At 42.8% G+C, this 3,764-nt stretch overlaps 1 protein-coding gene across 1 annotated transcript; it reads left to right on the forward strand.

The window, feature by feature from the left end:
* The first annotated feature begins 1,349 nt into the window (after positions 1-1,349).
* LOC131228913 (polyphenol oxidase, chloroplastic-like) lies at positions 1,350-3,428 on the forward strand. The gene is made up of 2 exons (XM_058224777.1): positions 1,350-2,620; positions 2,774-3,428. Exons 1-2 carry the CDS (start codon positions 1,391-1,393, stop codon positions 3,344-3,346), a joined length of 1,803 nt encoding a protein of 600 aa, XP_058080760.1. The 5' UTR covers positions 1,350-1,390; the 3' UTR covers positions 3,347-3,428.
* The last annotated feature ends 336 nt before the right edge of the window (positions 3,429-3,764 follow it).

The raw sequence follows: 3,764 nt of genomic DNA on the forward strand, positions 1-3,764 counted from the left end.
TTAGAAAAATTAATGATAACACCTATGTTATTGATCTTTTCAAAGGCATGTAAATCTTATGAACCTTCAATGTGATGGAGTTGTATGAGCATCATAAGCCGAGTCCATTAAATAACTTGATGATGAGTTATTTCCAAGTGGTGGAGACTAATATAAAAATATAAAACGTATCATATAAGCACTTTTAGAACAATTGAGCTAGAAGAAGTTGGAAGGAAAGCAGAAGTGGTCCGTCGGAACCACACCCATCCCTGTGGAGTTAATGGAACGAAAAGCAAAGCTTTGATTGATAACTACCAAAAGAATTAATTATTATTATTATTTAAATTTGTACAAGGACAAGTGGGACTCTTTGATTGATAGCTTCCCACGGAATTAATGAACGAATAGCAAACCTCACATGCAAAACACGGCTTAATGCGTTTTGTAACGGTAGGTGACTATGTACGTTTCAGTGTTTCCCACGAGGTTTTGGAGTGTGATCTAGTGTTACATATAAGATGCGGACTGTAGTACGTAAGAACTTCTAGACAAGTAGGCAAGGTTTGCTAGAATTAATACATTCCAAGGTATTGCAATGGATACATCGGGACTTTAGCGGCTTAGTACGATTCACTGTCGATGAGGATACCAAATAATTAAACTCTCCTATATGGATATGTTAACCTTTCATTATATAAGTGTTTTATGTTGAGTATATATATATGATCGGTCACCTTGACTTTGGCTTTGTGGGCCATCGATTCGGAAGTCTAGGATTTTTGAGGAACCCACCTTCGTTGTTGTATTTAGTCAGATAACTGAAAATGAGGTCAGATCCATCCGCTATGGGCTATGGTCCTGTTGAATCCTACTGCCGCATGCCGGGATGTATTCTAGTAAACATCAGAGTAGCAGGTGTGCAAATAAATTACAACACATGCGGGAGCAATCTAGTTAAGCTTATAAGGAGAAGAAATTAGTAGATTTGCCAGAGATATTTCTTCAACTTAATATAAATAATTTTATGATACATAGGTAGATTTGAGGAATGGATGTAGGTATGCACAATCAACAACAGTTGTTGTAACTAATTCACCAAATACAATAAATTCTTATTGTTCTAATATTGGTCCCAACTGTGACCACTTAAAGAGTTTTAGTTGTAGAGCTAATTATCATGTGATTGTCACCAATAGAATTTCCCGATCAAGATAAAATCTGATTTTACTTTTACCCTCTTTCTGTCAATTTCCAATAACAAATTTGAATTTGTTGGCCAACCTTAAAAAAAGCTACACGTGAACAATAATAAAAAAAAAAAAAAACTAACGAGGTAAGTCTATATAAAGCGACGGGGAGAGGGATTGCCATCATCTTCATCCTCATCCCGATAAGGAAAGTAAGGGCAATGGCTTCTCTCTCATTCCTTGCCACCACCACTAGTAGCAGCTCCCCTCTCCACCGCCGCCACCCTCGCAAGGTGGTGCCTTCCACTACCCCAAGGCGTTTTCATACGTCATGTGAGCAAGTTGCTAATACTACTGATGCTAGTGGTGGTGATGACAAGGGGTCTTCTATTCTAAGGATGGATAGACGAAATGTTCTCCTCAGTGGTTTGGGAGGAGGTCTGTATGGTGCAGCTGGCCTTGGGCTCCTGGGAGTTGGAGAACCACTGGCTGCAATTGGTGCTCCCATTACAATACCAGACCTAACTAAATGCCATAAAGCCACGGCAGATGGCATTGGCAAGGTGGAGTGTTGCCCGCCTTACCAAGACATCAGTGGGGCTATTGACTTCACATTCCCATCCTCTTCGAAGGCACTCCGCGTAAGGAAACCGGCTCACCTCTTGTCTGATGAGGAGGTGGCCAAGTATAAAGAAGCTTATAGGTTGATGAAGGCTCTCCCGGAAACGGATCCAAGAAGCTTCATGCAGCAGGCCAATGTGCATTGCCAGTATTGTAATGGTGCCTACTACCAGACAGGTACCGAGGACAAGGTGCTGCAGGTCCACTACAACTGGTTCTTCCTTCCATGGCACCGCCTCTACCTCCACTTCCATGAGAGAATTCTCGGCAGCCTAATTGGTGATGACAGCTTCGCCCTTCCCTTTTGGAACTGGGACTCCGGATTAGAGGGCATGAAGATTCCCAGCTTCTTCACCAAGGACACATCATCCCCTGTATACGATGAGAAACGAAACCTCAATCACTATCCGCCGGCCATTATTGACTTTGACTACAGTTATGGAGACTCCAATCCGACAGATGTAGACGATGTGATCCACAAGAACCTCTTGAAGATAAGCAATGCCTTCTCGGAGACACTGACTAAACCGGAGCTATTCATGGGAGCAGTGTTGAGAGCAGGTGGGGAGATAAATTCGCCGGGAACCTTAGAGACGATACACAACATGGCACATATGTGGGTAGGACCTGATGAGTCTCCAAACATGGACATGGGTAACTTCTATTCAGCAGGGCGTGACCCTATTTTCTACTGCCACCACTCTAACGTAGATCGAATGTGGAGCATCTACAAGAATTTGCGAGGCAAGAGTACCGAATTCGACGATTCTGATTGGCTCGACTCTACCTTTGTCTTCGTGGATGAGAAAGGGCAGTTGGTCAGATGCAAGGTGGTGCACTTACTTTCTCTTTATTTTATATTTCTTATCTCATTATTTGCTTACTTAAAATAGGTATGCATGTGTGTAATTTCGACTATCATTAATTTAATTAATTCAGCATCCTCCACTAACTAACTAAATATGAATGAATGAAATAAACAGGTGAGTCAAACCCAAAGCACCCAAAAACTCCGGTATACCTATGACACGGATGTGGAACTTCCTTGGATTGACAAGGGCGTTCGCAAGAAGGTGCTTAAGGCCAAAAAGAAGAGTGCAGATTTGGCTTTGGTCCCAGTCACCGAATTTGGATCCACGTCAAAGTCCCTCACCACCATCATTCGAGTCCTTGTCTCTAGGCCCAAGAAGTCTCGAACCAAGTCTGAGAAGGAGGAAGCCGTAGAGGTGTTGGTCGTCTCCGGCATTCAGGTTCCAGCGAATGGTTCGTCCAGGTTCGATGTCTATGTCAGTAAGCCCTATGGAGATGATATGGCGGGCCCCGACCTTGGGGAGTTGGCCGGCTACTTCCATCATGTGCCCCACCATGTCAAAGATAAGGAAGTTGAGAGCAAGAACCACGAGGCGGATCTCAAGTTAGGGATCACCAAGTTGTTGGAAGATATTGATGCTGAAGCCACTGAGAAAGTTGTCGTTTCTTTGGTCCCACGTTTCGGAGATATCACTGTCGGAGGGGTAACTATCCAACACCTCAACACCGACACCAGCTCGGCTTAGAGAAGAGCCACTCCCTCACCCGCTCCTATGATCCTATCGAATCATGCGTCCTCTCTCTCTCTCTCTCTCTCTCCTCTTTTTTTTTTTTTCTTTTTTTTTTTAATTACGTTTTTGCTTGTGTACGTTAAAATAAAGAATAAATAAATAAAAAGGAGCCTGGTGCCTACTCTAGTGCATGTTATATATGCGAGTCCGGATCCTCTGTTATCAGGTCAACAGAAAATTCCTGATACCCTAATTCTCATTGGTCCACGTCACCACTCACTAAAAAATTAAAAAAAATTAAAAACAGCTTCGGACGCCGAACCATTAGGATAACAGGAATTCTCTGTTGACCTGATAATAGAGGATCCCGACTATATCTGCATGTGTGGTAGTGATGGTGACGGTCGCATTACTAGTATTAAGTATGATTACG

This window comes from Magnolia sinica, chromosome 1 (assembly GCF_029962835.1).
Source record: "Magnolia sinica isolate HGM2019 chromosome 1, MsV1, whole genome shotgun sequence".
NCBI classification, from domain to species: Eukaryota; Viridiplantae; Streptophyta; class Magnoliopsida; order Magnoliales; family Magnoliaceae; genus Magnolia; species Magnolia sinica.

Excerpts from the sequence above, each read along its gene's own strand:
- LOC131228913 (XM_058224777.1), top strand. The coding sequence starts at position 1,391 with ATGGCTTCTCTCTCATTCCTTGCCACCACCACTAGTAGCAGCTCCCCT. Across the intron at positions 2,621-2,773 it reads GGCAGTTGGTCAGATGCAAG|GTGAGTCAAACCCAAAGCAC; the intron begins GTGGTGCACTTA and ends TGAAATAAACAG.